Source organism: Trypanosoma theileri, assembly GCF_002087225.1.
Source record: "Trypanosoma theileri isolate Edinburgh chromosome Unknown TM35_Tth_49_V1, whole genome shotgun sequence".
Lineage (NCBI taxonomy): Eukaryota > Euglenozoa > Kinetoplastea > Trypanosomatida > Trypanosomatidae > Trypanosoma > Trypanosoma theileri.
The window spans coordinates 81,182-94,263 of record NW_021639891.1 but is presented as its reverse complement, the minus strand read 5'-3'; the positions used below and the strand labels follow the sequence as shown (position 1 = coordinate 94,263).

General features: G+C 43.1%; 5 protein-coding genes across 5 annotated transcripts; all 5 read right to left on the bottom strand.

Moving 5' to 3' along the window:
* On the bottom strand, positions 1-1,683 carry TM35_000491300 (uncharacterized protein; the record flags this gene model as incomplete). The annotated part of the gene is made up of 1 exon (XM_029030532.1): positions 1-1,683. A coding segment is annotated over one exon (1,683 nt), but the record flags the coding sequence as incomplete, so codon positions are not given.
* Positions 1,684-2,849: 1,166 nt separating this feature from the next.
* TM35_000491290 (60S ribosomal protein L2) lies at positions 2,850-3,632 on the bottom strand (the record flags this gene model as incomplete). Its single annotated transcript, XM_029030531.1, has 1 exon — positions 2,850-3,632. One exon carries the CDS (start codon positions 3,630-3,632, stop codon positions 2,850-2,852), a length of 783 nt encoding a protein of 260 aa, XP_028878189.1.
* Positions 3,633-4,939: 1,307 nt separating this feature from the next.
* Positions 4,940-6,895, bottom strand: TM35_000491280 (putative peroxisome targeting signal 1 receptor; the record flags this gene model as incomplete). The annotated part of the gene is made up of 1 exon (XM_029030530.1): positions 4,940-6,895. One exon carries the CDS (start codon positions 6,893-6,895, stop codon positions 4,940-4,942), a length of 1,956 nt encoding a protein of 651 aa, XP_028878188.1.
* Positions 6,896-8,333: 1,438 nt separating this feature from the next.
* On the bottom strand, positions 8,334-10,850 carry TM35_000491270 (threonyl-tRNA synthetase; the record flags this gene model as incomplete). Its single annotated transcript, XM_029030529.1, has 1 exon — positions 8,334-10,850. One exon carries the CDS (start codon positions 10,848-10,850, stop codon positions 8,334-8,336), a length of 2,517 nt encoding a protein of 838 aa, XP_028878187.1.
* An 880-nt stretch (positions 10,851-11,730) lies between these two features.
* On the bottom strand, positions 11,731-12,555 carry TM35_000491260 (uncharacterized protein; the record flags this gene model as incomplete). Its single annotated transcript, XM_029030528.1, has 1 exon — positions 11,731-12,555. One exon carries the CDS (start codon positions 12,553-12,555, stop codon positions 11,731-11,733), a length of 825 nt encoding a protein of 274 aa, XP_028878186.1.
* Positions 12,556-13,082: the final 527 nt, after the last annotated feature.

Sequence of the window (13,082 nt, the reverse complement as noted above, 5' to 3'; positions counted from 1 at the left end):
CTCCACTTCAATCTGGCGTCGCTCTGCGTGTTGTTCACTTGCTCTTAGTTTGTTTTGTAAGTCTGTGATAGTGCTAGTAGTAGTGTCTAATTGTTCTAAGAGCATCACGTTGGTGTTTCGAAGCCTAGATATTTCCTCCTGTTCTTGTTTTTCGTATTCGTGTAGATTGACTATTTGTAATGTCTTACTTTCCATATCTGGCGTTTCTGTTTCATTCTTCAGTAATGTTAGATGGAAAGGGTGACGCTGGTACTCTTCCCTGAGAGAGCTAATTATATTCACTTTTGTTTCTACATTGTTTTGTAGCGTTTGTATGAGTTCTTGGAGTGGCTCTAGGTATTCTTTTGTTTGTAGGAAAATGTCATTGTCTGTGGCGTTAGTGGACTGTATTAACTCATCCTGATCCGTTTCGCTTTCCAATTGTGAGCAAGTTTGCTGAGGACTCGTATGTGTGGATAAATGAATATCTTTGATTGCTCGTAATAAAACTCGATAATAATTCTCCTGTATAATACATGCTTTACGACTACGTTCTTCATCTTCCTCTTGTTTTTGTAGAGGAGATATGTTTGCATATTCAAAAATATATCTGTCTTGCGACACAGAACGGAGGCTAGACGTCGAGTGATTGTCAACATCTAAATCAATTGAGCTTCCTATATAACGTGCAGTTTCACCATAATTTAGAGGGGCGTAGGCCTGTCTTGTGGATGCTTCTTCCTCATCTTCATCTTCATCATCATCATCTCCGTCGTCGGATTCACTGCAAACTACTTTCTTGGCACTTTTGGTTGGGCTAGAATGTGGAGCAAACCATGTAGAAGAGAGACTGCGTGCATTTACTTTGCGCGACACAGAAACCTTCTTTACAGCTAGAACCTCTTGGAAGAACCGAAGCCACATGTCACGGTCGCTTTTTATGTCTGTTGCGAAAACCATTACACGACGACGTCGAACATGAGCATCGTCATCCGGGTCATTGCTTTCACGGAACTCGATTCCAAAGTAGTAATATCGCGGTAAAGTCGTTCCACCACGAGCGTGAAAGCTACGCACGGAACCCCGAGAAGCTCTGCGACGGCTTACACCTACGCTCTGGTTTCCTGTTTGGCTCTGCATTCGTTTAGACATACTGCTTTCTTTACCCTGCCCTTGACGTGACACCACCGTCATTGGCACTTGTACCGCCTTATCCTTGTGTTTGTGTACGTGGGAGAAACTGAAGAGAATACGTATGGCATCAAAGTGTACAGCTTCGATAATGCGACTTTGATCACCCCAACTACTATACACCATGAGATGACGAGTGTTGCACGTTACCCAATTTGCCCCTATACTGTTGGGTTTTCTAGGCCCTGTGTTTGGCGTTATATACCATAACTCGCCCTCGATATTGTCTAATAAATCCTCTTTGTATCGTCCAGTAGAGAGTGAATGGGAGCGGGCCACAGAGGCGCTTGCAGCCCCAATAGAGGAATATGGTTTCAATCCTGCTAATGAATGTGCGGTGGGCACATTTTCTATGCTTCCCTCGTTTTCTTGATCCTTTGGAAGCAAATCTGGCATTAGGTGTGGTGAGAATACTCTTGAGGCTACTGGGAAGATTTTATGTGACCTCCCTTCTTGACGCATGGTATCCTTTTTTTCGTTTTTAACATTTTTGTTAACATTTTTAGTGTTCATAAGATAAAAGTACAGCTGAAAACTATGAGTAAAAAAAAAAAAAAATTTATAACTATTTTCTCTCGTTCCAGGAATATTATTATTTTTTCTTTCCCTTCCCCTTCTTTACTCAGTCACTCACTTACCTGCTTTAGTCACGTGTAGTTTGCCTGTTTGTTCTTATTGTGGGGTTACTTCCCTTTTCAGACTTCTGTTGTTTGAGTCAATTTGGTTTTTACTTTGTGTTGTTATTTTTCGACTGTGTGTCGTCCTTTGCTACTGGCTTCACTCTTCGATTCACCGAACTATGGTGTGATAGTATGACGTCCCCAATATCAGCAAAAAAAATTTATAACAAAATAGTAAACTGTTACGCTAGAAGCAGGACTAGGACGTCTGCTGTCAACTCAGCACTGTTAACCTGCACTCTCGCAAGGTTACACTTGTTTACGTTCGAACTGCTTTTTTTTTTTTGTGTGTGTGTGTATTGCCTACTTTTTTTTTTTTTGTCCCACTGTGTTCAGAAACTTTTCCGGTGTGTTTCTGTGTAACCCAGATATCTTCTTTTTCTTCCTTTCTGCTTTTATATACGTGTCCGCTTTCGGCTGGAATAAATGTACTGTTGTTATTGTTGTTGATGATATATTGCCTCAAACTGGCGTACTGATGGTTACCACTAATAGTACTTTCGCACACACACACACACATACAAAGAATAATAAAAAGAGACAAAAAAAAGAGAAAAAAAAGAAAAACGTAAAGGCATCAACAACAGCACCCACATATCATCATGACCGCGAGAGTAGTAAAGAGAACCCAACCACTCGGATTCTCTTTACACCCTCACCCCAGTCATCATGCCACAAAAAAAGGAGAGACAGTGAGTATATATATATATATATATATATATATATGTATTTTATGAATAATAAATAAGAAAAGAAAAAAAAAACAAAGTTCAAATCAAACGAAAGAGAGACAAAAAAAAGGGTGCCGGGCACACGTGTATGCGAACGCACTCATTCTTTCTGTTTTACGTTTAAAACTCAGGCAATACGCACACAGAATCATGCACCAAAACAAAAAAAAACACCCCCCACCCCCAACATCGGCACAGATGGTTGAATCGTCTAACCTCTTCTGGTGTAATCCATCTCCATCTGTTTTTCCACGGCTCCTCATATGACTTACTCCTCTGGGTGCCATGCGCCCTTGACGGCCCTGCTACCGCGAATACGTCCAGTGCGGCGGGCGGCGATGAGACCGACCTTCTGTCCTGGTGGAGCATTGCGGGACACCGTTGAGGGGTGACCAATGTGCTGATGGTTACCACCACCATGGGGATGCTCGACTGGGTTACGGGCCACACCACGGACCTTGGGCCAGCAGTTGCGCTTGCCGCGGAAGCGGTAGAAGGAGTTACCGGCCTTCAGCACTGGCTTCTCAATACGGCCACCGCCAGCGATGATACCGATCATGGCACGGCAGCTGCTGGGGACAGTCTTCTTCTGTCCGCTTGGCAGCTTCAGGCGGGTGCGGCCTGTCTCGTGGTTGTGGGAGATGATGATGCAGTAGTCGCCTGAGGCGCGGGCGATGGTGCCGCGGTCGCCGACCTTTGCCTCCACGTTGCACACAATGCAGCCCTCCGTGATCTGACCGAGCGGCAGGACGTTGCCAATCGCCAGGGGCGCCTTCACGCCGCAGAGCATCGACTGGCCAGTGAACATACCCTCCGGGGCCACCATCAGCTCCTTCACGCGGCGGTACTTGTACGGGTGGCGGAACTCCACACGGGCGAGTGGGGCTCCACGCCCAGGCTCGTGCTCAATGGTCTTCACAACACCGCGCATAAAGCCGTGGCGCTCGGCGTAGTCGAGAATACGGAGCTTGGCGGGTCCGAGGCGCTTGTGGCCGTGCACCTGGTACACAGACCCGTTACCCTTACGGCAGCTGAGAATAGTCTTACCCATTTTTTTATTCTTGTCGTGTACGGACCAGTGGGGTTATTCAATGCGCTGGTGTGGCGATGTGAGAAGTGTTCTCCTCTTTCACGTTCTTTTAATTGAATTTTATATAAATAAATATATATAATTTGGATTTGCGAGCAATACATCGCAAAGAAAAGAAGAAAAGAGAAGAAGAAAAAGAAGTGGGAAATTATCCATGTGTGTCGCAAACAATCAGAAGCGATATGAAGACATTTAAAAAAAGTGAAAGAATCACAAGAGAAACAAAAAGACTGAATGAAAAAAAAAATTGTAAAGGGAGTAACAAAAAAAAAAAAACATATGTCAACGGCCTTTTACTTTTTTCTCTTCCTCCTTTAATACCAGATAAAGGTATGACGCAGTAGAAAGAAAAAAAAAGTGAGAAAAAAGAAAGAAAAAGAGAAAGGGCAAGGATTTCTTGGGAGTTAATGAAAAGAAGAGCTTAGTTGTTTGAGGTAAAGGAAGTGAAAAACAAAACCAAATATAAAACAGGGAGACATGCTCTCGAGAAACTAGAGATCAAAGTAGAAAAAGAGCATGCAACCAATTTAAAGTAAGAAAAAAAAAAGAGGATGCTGAAAGTACCCCAACGTATATATGTACAATTCATCATTACCTTCGTTTTTTCTTGTTTTTGTTTTCTTATCACTACTATGAGAGAATAGAATCTTGTCCTTCTCTATCACTTCTTTTTTTTTTCACCTTGCGTTATCCCGCACTTGCTCATTATCCGCATTCTCTTCATTTCTCTTGTTCAACCCGCAGGAAACCACGTCCTTTGTGAGTATATTTGTCTTTTTTTTTCCTCGGTATTGTGTTTATTTTATTTCTGTTTTTTTTTTTTTTTCTTTGTTTTGAGTGTATGAGACTTACTCGTTTCTTTCTTTGCTTTTTCAATCCTCTTCCCCCTTTTACCCCCTACCCATCGCTACTAGGGACTATGCTCGCACTTCATAGCTAAAAATGCAAGAATTTAAAAAGAAGACAGGGTATAAAAGAACAACAACAAATGGATTGGCACCACAACGCTCTCTCTCTCACACACACAACATAGACAGATGCATCACTTTGTGTTCACCACATTTGTATGTATATGTATATCTGTGTGTGTGTGTGTGTGTGTGTGTGTGTCTGTGTATGTGACCCTGCACAACGCCGCCTTCGTCTTGCTTCCTCTCCTTTCTACCCTTTCTTTCATTCTTCCCAGATATTCCCTCCTCCTCCTATTATTGTTCTTGTTGTTTCTTGTTCTTCCTGATGTTCTTGATGCTGCTTATCCCACTAGAATATCAAATCAACATATCTTCCAATCCAAACTCCTTCAGGAATGGTGTTACATCCTGTTCCCATGTGAGTTCCACCAGGTCGCTGCGGTCCATGAGGTTAAGGGCCATACGCAAAAGATCCCACAATCCACGTGTGGACTGACGCGACCCCTCACCTTGTGGTTGTGTTCCACCCGACTGAACGGCAATGGCCCGCGTGATTTGTTTCGCCGCGAGTGGGTACTGTGCCATGTTGGAGTACGACACTGCCATGTTGTACATGGCCCGTACATATCCAGGGTTAATATCGAGTGCACGATTGTATGCCTCCAGTGCCTCCTCTGGTTTGTTGCCGTTCGCAAGTGTGGCACCAAGTTTATTCCACAACTTCGCGTCATCTGGTCTAAGTTCAACAGCGTGGCGGAAGTCAGCGGCGGCATCATCAAAGCGGTTTGATAGACTGTGCAGAACACCGAGACTAGCGTGCAGCTGTGGGTCCGTTGGGTTCATCTCCACCGCGGCTTGTAGAAGTGTACGACACTCACGATATTCACTTGGTGCGGCAAAGTAAAAGTCTTCACTGGTCACATCCAGTTCTTCACCTGGACCTGCCACATCCTGAAGATTTACTGAACCAAGATGCTCATACTGTGGGTTGGAGAGTAACCACGCACGCAATGATTGTAGAGCTGCTTGTGAGTTATGTTCATTTGTGTGCGATACGGCAAGTGCGGCATGCACGGCGGAGTCTTTTGGATCTAACATACGTGCATGATTTAGGGCAATGATAGCAAGCATATCTTTTTCATTCTCGGCTTGTGTGGTACCTAGCAGACGCCATCCTTCCTCATACTCCGGCTGTTTTTGGCACACGGCCTCAAAGGCAAGAGCGGCCTCAGCGAGATTTCCCAATTGCAGCATTTCTCGTCCTTCTTCTAACGGGTTATCGTGATGCATATACGGATTATTTGGTTCAAATGGGTAATCTGTGTTGTTTTGTGCCTTCTGCATCTGTTCCTGTAGCTCTGCATACTCTTTTGCCCAATCCTCTAAATCTTCTGTGGGATCAAACTCCTTCTCAAGTGGCATACCACCATCATTCCCAGCATGCATGTAACCCGCGCCTTGATGTAGTCCCCCTTGCTGCTGCATATGCTCAAAAACACCTGGTGGCATCTCAAGACCCTCTGCGTTGGCCCATTCTTTTAAATATTCAGTGTCCTCAGCAACATCCGGGTCGGGTCCAGGTCCTTCCACTACCTGTCCAATCTCTTCATCAATGATGAGTTCCTTATTTCGGATCTTATCCATAAATTGGTAGAACTTGGAGTTCGCCGCATGCTCTTCCATTGTTTGCGGTGTCTGTCCATCCAGAGTGTACTCTTGTACATCGCTGTAGTCCTGCCCCCATTCTGCCTCACGCAGTTTCTCTGTCCATGCATTATCCTCCTGCGTCTGATTACTCTCCACTGCCGTTGCCGTGCTTGTTGCCTCCTGTGTTGTTGCCTTATTCGTTGCTGTTGCCATTACTGGTCTTGATGGTACCATCATTTGAGGATGTTGTGGCATCATCATCATTGACGGTCCACCCATCATGAAGCCAGCGAAACCAGGACCACCCATCATTGGCCCCATCATGTGAGGCCCCATCATGGCAGGAGTCGGTACTGCCTGTTGTGGAACTGCAGAGGACGCACGAAATGCCTCTTCCATTTCTCGCTGTTGTTGTTGAAGCATAACGACGTCATTCTGTTGACGCTGCATATTCATATGATGATGATGATGATGATGTGCGGCAAACTGTTGTGCCCATTCACCCGTATGTCCAGATTGCTGCTGTTGTTGCTGCATCATCATCATTTCGTTCATCAATGCATCCTGCTCTGGGTTGCCGCTGGTGCCCATACCAACGCCTCCATGCATGTGAAGTGCATCCTTCACGAACTGACGCCCAAGTGCAGACCCAGCTCCACAATCCATTACTTTTGTTGTAGGATCGATCTTATCCCTTTAAATAAATAATAATAATAAAAAGATTTTTTTTTAAACTTTCTTTTTTTTTTTTTTTTTTTTTTTTGAAATGTTATTTTGGTTTGTCTTTCTTTTGTTTAGACCAACTTTCTTTTTTTTTTGTTTGTTTTGTTCCTTTCTACTGTTTTTCCTTCTGTGACAGTCTGATCGGTCTCCTTGCTTTTTCGTTCTTTTTTTTTCAGTGTAGAGGTGCTTTCTTTTCTTTTATTTATATGCAAATGGTATAAGAGAGGTTTCTTTCTTTCTCCTCCTGCCCGTGTTCTTGCAGAAATGAAAGAACAATATAGACCATCACACAACCAAAAACAAAAAAAGAAAAGAAATAAGAAATTAGTAGTAGAAAAACTTAATAGAAATACAGAGTGCCCCATACGAGCAAAAACCAATAATGACATTGGTATACAACATCTCTCTCTCTCTCTCTTTCTCCCCTCTCTTTCAATACAACATATATATATAAGTGAGTAAGTGTATATAAGCACGCACACACGAGTACATGATCACCTCAAATGCATACACTTATGCATTTCAAGCGACATTGTTACAGTATGTGCCATGTATGCAAATATGAGCACGCTCAAGCATGAGGTGTATGTGTCCCTATAAATAGCATAATTAAAAATAATAACACCATTAAGAGAAATAAAAAAAAACAGGTATGCACAAGAAAAAGTGCAACCAAACTGAGCATCAAAAGAACTTTAAAAACAACTTTAAGTTCATTTCAGAGAGTAATAAAAAAAAAAGAGACAGGTCCATTCAGTTCAGTATAACGGTCGATAAATTATATATATATATATATATATATATGTTCAATTGTTTTTTTTTTTCATTCTTTTTGCAGTTTCCTTTCTCTTGCATTTTAGTTTGACCCGTTTCATGTCTCTTTAGTCTTTTTTTTTTTTCTTTTCCTCTCTTCCATTTTTACTTTTCGTTGCTGTCGTTATCCCCATAATTTGCTGGTCGTGTCTTATCCAAAAAAAAAAAAGAATGGCCTTTGGTTTTCGTTCGTTTCTTTTCGTCCAGACGTAACGTCAATTTCGTTAGCATTTGTTATTTTACGCACACACTCACACACAAACATATATATTAATATAAATACAATATACTATTGGTTAAATTTACTTTTTTTTCCATTCTCTCGCCTTTCTTTTTTGTTTTTATTACCCTCTTTTTTAACTTTTTTTTTTCTTCTTCTGAACGATTCCACAGTTGTTGTTTTTTTTTTTCGTTATTTATTCAAAAGACCCTCTCGTCTTGCATTCCTCTCTTTTTTCTTTTTTTTTTTCTTGCATTTTACTTTCCTTTCACCTCTTTCCTTTTTTTTGTTGTTATTCTTTTTTTTTTTTTTCTCTTCCTTCTTCCTCATATTCCTCTATGCGACTGCCTAGTAGGATGGGTCATATGTATTCACAAGCTCCTGCAGCCAGCGCATTGCCTCTGCCTGTGTCTTGGTGCCATGCCGGCGATTATCACGTGTGCGGATATTCACCGACTGCGTTTCCGCCTCTGCGTTTCCAACCACAAATATGAAATTATACCGTGCGAGTTCCGCATTGCGAATCTTCTTATCCAATGTCGCGCTGCTGTTGTCCACATCTGCGTAGAAACCTTCCGCATGGAATGCATCCCGCACACTTTTGGCGTAGGCGGTGTTCTCTGCGGAGACTGGCACCACAATGATCTGCCGTGGACTGAGCCACAGTGGCCACTCCCCACCGTAGTGTTCACAGAGAATGGCAATACAACGCTCCAGCGATCCAAAGATGGCGCGGTGGATCATAACTGGACGAGCCTGATTCGCATCCAGACGGCGATCAATGCATAACTCACGTGCCGCTATTTCATAGGAAGAGAGTGGTTCTTCTCCAGCAGCAGCAGCTCCTCCTGCTGCTGCTGCGGCGGCGGCGGGTGCTGCCTCTCCTTCCTTCTTGTTATTGTTGTTGTTCTCATTGTTGTTCAAGTTTGCATTGTTGGGATCCACATGATGAGACTCGGACTGTTCCTGTGTCTTTTCACCTTCCTCTGCGGCTGCGGCGGCTGGCAGTGTGTACTTGAGACCAAATCGTTGCGGCAAGTTGAAGTCCAACTGCACTGTGGCGCACTGATGGCGGCGTCGCAGGGCATCCTCCACCACAATATCTATCTTCGGTCCGTAGAAGGCACCATCACCGGTGTTCTCCTCCCACGCATCGGCGTGTGTGGGTCCCTTCCACTCCAAATGGTCACTTCCCCCTTCGGTGGCAGCTCCGTTATTTTCATTATTCTGGTTGCTGGCGCGCTTCTTAAGAAGTGCACGGAGTTTCTTGACACTGTCCTTACGTCCATCAAAGGTGAAGGTGGCACCCTCCTTAAATGGATCTGGCAGTTTTTCTGGAATACCACAGAAGGCATTCAGTGCGGCCCGCAAGTAGGACTCTGCCTGATCCCACATTTCCTCCGTACCGAGTTTATTCTCTGGACGAGTAGAGTGCTTGAGGAAAAATTTAAATCCAAGTACACCGTAAACATCATGAAGAAAGCCTAGAGCACTTTGAATCTCCTCCTGTACTTGATCCATCCGACAGAAGATGTGAGCATCATCCTGTTGGAAACGACGTACACGAGTGAGTCCAGTGAGGGCACCACTGAGTTCATTACGATGCAAGACACCAAAGTCTGCATAGCGAATGGGTAATTCTTTATAAGAGTGTGGTTGCATGGCAAACATAATACAGTGACCAGGACAATTCATGGGTTTCATACCATACTCCTCCTTCTCCACAACGGTGCAGAACATGTTTTCTGCGTACTTTTCCCAATGACCAGAGACCATCCAGAGTTTAGAAGAGTATAAATTAGGTGAGACCACTTCCTCAAATCCACGGCGACGGTATTGTTTACGTTGAAACTCCACCAATGTATTGTAAATACGTGCTCCATGGGGTAACCAAAAGGCACTTCCGGGTGAAACTTCATTAAATCCAAAGAGTTGTTGCTGTTTACCGATATTACGGTGATCCCGTCGGGCCGCTTCTTCCTGTAATACCTTCCACTCGGAAAGCATATTCTGTTTGGGGAAGGAAATACCATACACCCGCTGCAGCACTTCATTCTCTGCCTTTCCTTCAAAGTATGAGGAGGAATTCTTTGTAATAGCGTATGCCTTCACACGTCCAGTATCGGGTAAATGCGGACCACGGCATGGATCAATTAAATGTCCACATCTGTACACGGTACAGGTTCCATTCTCCGGCACCTTACTTGCCAAGATCTTACTCTTAAACTTGGTGTAATCAAAGAGACGCAGGGCATCTGCCTTTGTCACCGTAAGCCGCTGATAAGGCAGCTTCTGTTTCACCAACTCCTGCATGGCGCTCTCAATGGAGTTGTAATCTCCTTCTGTGAGTGGACGGCCCGTGTCGCCTTCGTAGAAGAATCCACCATCCTCCAATGCGGGGCCAACAGAGAGACGTGTGTGGAATACACGCTCCAATGCGTAGCCAAGCACGTGGGAGGAACTGTGCCAAAAGACATGTTTCGCCTCATCATCGTCCCAGTCAAGAAGTTCAAGTGTGGCGTTGGACTCAAATGGACGAGTGAGATCCCACAGTTCACCATTCACTCGGGCCACAATGACTTTCTCTGGAAGGGAGTTGGACAACTTCTTCGCGATATCAATAGGCGTTGTTAACCAACTAGTGGCTTCCATCTCTTTACCATCTGGTAATGTGATGGTAATGGGAGCCTGCATACTTTGTTGACGTGCCTGTTGGGCGGCGTAGAGTTCATCAAAGAGTTCATCACGCTTCTTCCAGAAGTCTGGCTCCTCCAGTTTCTTAAGATCAACAGCTGGACCAGATCCACCGGACTTGGCGGCTGAGTTGTTCTTCTTCTTTTTGGATTCTGTTTGTTGTGCGGACATGATTGATATTTTTGGGGGTGATGAGGATATAAAACGAGCGCTAGGAAGCAACCGAAGGCTCACCAATATAAATGACGAAGAACGTAGAGAAAGCGTGATTTACACTGTACTTTCTCTTAACAAATGATGTATCTTCCGATACACCGTATGCGAGGGTATATATATACTGTATATATATACAGGCGCTTTCACGTGTAGATTGAGAAATACAGAAGAAATAAAGAAAAAGTAAAGAAAAAAAAAAACCAAATAATTCCTATGAACTTATCTGGTTTTATTTTTCTTTATTTTTTTTTTCCTTTTTTCCTTCTTATTATCCCTTCAATCTATTCTTCTTTTTTTCTCTAATAGGGGAGAGGTGTTTGATAGCTAGAAGTTGCGGTAAAAAAGAAAAACTAATTGCTGTGTAATTATCACAATCAATATTGTGAATGCCGATAATTTTTTTTGTGTGTGCGTGTGTTTATAAACAGCAGTAGTGCATGTACACACACACAAAAAAAAAAAAAACGCAAAAAAGAAAAAAGGAAAAAAAGAAATACAAGAAGAGAAAAATGTTTATGTATACATTTATACACTACAGACAAACACAAGTGTAATATTCACTTGTTATCCAGTTTCTTTTATTTTCTTTTAATTTCTTCTTCTCTTCATTCTTATTCTTGTATATGTATATATATATATAGTGGTTTTTTTTTTTTCTTTCTTTTTATGTGTTTTTAAACGTCTGGGAGGAGAGGGGGGGTGTAAAGGACAGCATGAATGTACCATACACAATGGCACACACTCATTACACTCAGTAATGAAGAAAAGAAAACAAATAAAGAAGAAAGGAAAAGAAAAAAGAAGGAAAACAAACAAACGACTCTTCTTCAACCACTCATTCCCTCTCTTCCTTTCGTTGTTTCTTTTTTTTCCCTGTCGCTTCTTTTCCTCCTCCTCTTTCTCCTTCTCCTTCTCCTTTTGCTTCTCTCTTCCTCTTCTTAATACTATTACTATTACTATTATTATCTTCCACCACCACCACCTCCTTCTTCATCTCCTTCTCTTCTTCCTCATTATTCTTATTATTATTATTACTATTCATATTCTTCTTCCTGTGGCTACTTCTCCTACTCGCGGCCATTGCGACGGCTCGCCTGTACGCCTCATTCATCGCCCGCTCGGCCCCCCGCGCCGCCACGACTGCCGCCCGCCGCTGCCGCACCGCCGCCTCCCGCTCGCTGCGCAGTGTGTCCCACGTGATCTCAGCGGCGAACTGCACCGTCCACAGTTGGCCGTAGCAGCGGCGGCGGCGTTTGCAGACCACCGGCGTGCCGTTCATCGCCGCTGCTGCGCGGGCCGCATCTTCTTTGCGGGCGAACTCTAAATACGCATGCATGAAGTGCGGGATGCTGGATTTCTTTGATTTCTTCGATTTGGAACCCGCAGAGGAGGAGGAGGTGGGAGGGAAAGGGATGAAGCGCTGGCGTGTGATGCGGCCAAAGCGGTTGAAGTGCAGACAGACTTCGTGTGGGTGCATGTCGCGTGGGAGAGTTGAGAAGAAGAGCACACCGCGTTGAGAGGGCGGCACGTAATCAGCATCATTCACATCCTCTAACCACCCCATATTACTATTACTATTAGTACTAGTAGTATTAACAGTATTAGTATCGGTGGGAGTGGGGATTTCACTGCTGACAGGCTGCTGTTTTCTGCGCTGCATAGATGAGATGTATTATCGGTGTGTATATATTTATATATTTATATGTATATATATATATATAGAAATAAATGTGTGATGAGATTGTTTATCAACCACTGCGTGTGTGTGTGGTATATCTGTGAATATATGTTTATATGTGTGTATCTATACTATAGGATGTAATGTCTATGTTTATATATGTTTATTTATAGAAAGAGGAAGAGAAGGGAATGGATTACACATTCAATCCAACCACATTTAATATAATGTGTTAATAGAAACAGTAACAAGAGAGAAAGAAAGTGAAGAAGAAAATAATATATATATTTCTTCTTTTTTTTTTTTAAAAAAAAAAAGGAAAGTTCAAACATAAGCAAAAATGTCATCAACGACTCATCCATCAGATATGAGAAGGAACCACCAAACGCGAATACACCGCCATCCAGGAGAGAAAGAAACATCAACTGCAGAAAAACAGTAATAGTAATTACTAGAATTAGCCCTAATTCCCAGTGTTATTACTAATACTAGTAGAAGCAACAAGATCA